The sequence below is a fragment of the Chrysochloris asiatica genome, unplaced genomic scaffold (genome assembly GCF_000296735.1).
Source record: "Chrysochloris asiatica unplaced genomic scaffold, ChrAsi1.0 scaffold00082, whole genome shotgun sequence".
Lineage (NCBI taxonomy): Eukaryota > Metazoa > Chordata > Mammalia > Afrosoricida > Chrysochloridae > Chrysochloris > Chrysochloris asiatica.
This window is the reverse complement of record NW_006408600.1, coordinates 7,748,661-7,750,651: the sequence shown is the minus strand read 5'-3', so window position 1 is coordinate 7,750,651 and position 1,991 is coordinate 7,748,661. Positions and strand designations below refer to the sequence as shown.

Here is a 1,991-nt window from a genome sequence, read left to right as displayed (position 1 = left end):
AAATTTGTCATGATATTAAGAGGACAAATTAGAGTCTTGTATGGTGGTGTCAGTTATTGTGCTGGACTGCAAAGTAGGTTTGAACTACAGAGTCGATTGTTCAGCCTCACCAGCCACTCCTCAGAAACCCTGTACAGGGTTGCCATGAGTCGGAACCTGCTCAATGGCACGTAATAACAACATTAAGAGGACATTGTTATAATTTAGATAGCAGAGCTTATTTTCAGAATAGGGCTATTGTCTTCCTGTTTGTCACCCCAGACTTGGTACCCTCCCTTGACTGTGCCATATTCCACCCAGAGTGGCTGGCCTCAGGAGATAAAGCTTTCCATGTCTCTATTCTCTAATTTGAACCGACTCGACGGCACTTAACAACAACAACAAATTCTCTAATTTGACCAATATAGCGAGGAAGGAGAGTGAGATGTGAGTTTGAAGGAGTTTTAAAAAGTTTATGGAAAAATTCCGCTATCTTGTAATACCATTTCCCCCCACCATTTGAAAACCCCCAAATTCATTGTCATGGTTTTCTACCTATAAGCTTACCCTAGCTCACTATCCCTTCAGCTGAAGCCTTCCAGGTGCTCCAGCCTTTACAGAACTTCCTCTTCTTCTGGACTCGATTAATATTCCCTCTACTTGTTCTGTGGGACCTAAAGTTGGTACCAGTTTAGAAGTCATTGGCCCTGGGCTACTACATGATTCCTGTTTGTACTGTGAGACTGTAATGCCTCTGTTTAACTTTTATAAATTAGTTTAATTCTTCAAAAAATAAAGTGGATATAAGTAATCATAATAGGCAGACATATTCTTTATTGTATCATTATCAGCTCCTAAAATACTATGTTTTTGTAACCATTAGCCTTCTGGAAAACTTTGGTATTTTTAATTATGTGTTGATCATGCTTCCTACAGCATGTCTAAGTTCCTTATTAGTTTCAACAGGTTTCATGTGGAATCTTTAGTTGATTAAGCATTAAGCTGCTAACGGCAAGGTTGGCAGTTCAAACCCACCAGACATTCTGCAAGAGAAATGTGCTTTCTGCTCCCATAAAGATTTAAAGCCTCTAAAATACTCTACAGAGTTGTGATGTGTTAGAACCTACTTTACAGCACCTGACAAATTAGAAATAAATGAAAATAGCTTCTGAGTATCGAGAAAGGATGTGAATGAAGTGTTTCCATATTGTTTCGTAGAATTCTTCAAAGATTTTGTGATTTCAACTCGTTTGTTTCCTTTTTTTTCAAGTATCTTTTACATAAAACTTGTTTATTAAAGACAGAAGAGAAGTGATAGAGCCAGGTACAGTGGTGGTAGAACAAAATTACATCTTAGAGTGGAGAGAGAAGTGATACCTTACGGACACAAGGGATTCACTGACTTTTAACTTTTTATAAGATAAAATTATCACTGATCTGATCAAAGGAATAGACCTGAGGCACCCATATCTAATGTTTTCTTGCAAATCCAGAGTGGCAACTTTGTTTTTTCCTGAATAAAATAACAATGCTGTCCACATGGTCCACTTTGATAGCCTTCCTTGTAGAAAGAGTCTGACCTTTCACAAGAGAACACACACCATGCCCCAGTTGAACTGACTTTTAAAACATAAGGATATACTTCAATTCACCATGGCCAAACTATAAACTTGATAAATACTACAGTTATCAAAATATTAGTAGACTGAAGAATAAGTTGTTGTTGTTAAGTACCATGGAATTGGTTCCAACTCATAGTGAGTCTACACAGGGTTTTCGAGGCTGCAAATCTTTACGGGAGCAGAAAGCCTTATCTTCCGCGGAGCAGCTGGTAGTTTTGAACTTCTGACCTTGATGTTAGCAGCCTGATTCGTAACCATTACACTACAAGTACTTATGGAGAATTCCTGAATGGTTATTCTTTCTGCTGAATATGCAAATTTTACTTGAATTTAGATGTATTAAGAGATCATCAGATAATTGAATATTTATAAGTATGCTGTTGTTGTTGT

General features: G+C 37.5%; 1 protein-coding gene across 1 annotated transcript in view; it reads left to right on the top strand.

Moving 5' to 3' along the window:
- Positions 1 to 1,991, top strand: part of PARP8 (poly (ADP-ribose) polymerase family, member 8) — a 279,531-nt gene that overhangs the window by 206,917 nt on the left and 70,623 nt on the right. Inside the window, exons 15-16 of the mRNA XM_006865763.1 lie at positions 228 to 247; positions 1,788 to 1,813. Coding sequence (XP_006865825.1) covers positions 228 to 247; positions 1,788 to 1,813 — 46 coding nt within the window. The remainder of the gene's footprint in view (positions 1 to 227; positions 248 to 1,787; positions 1,814 to 1,991) is intronic.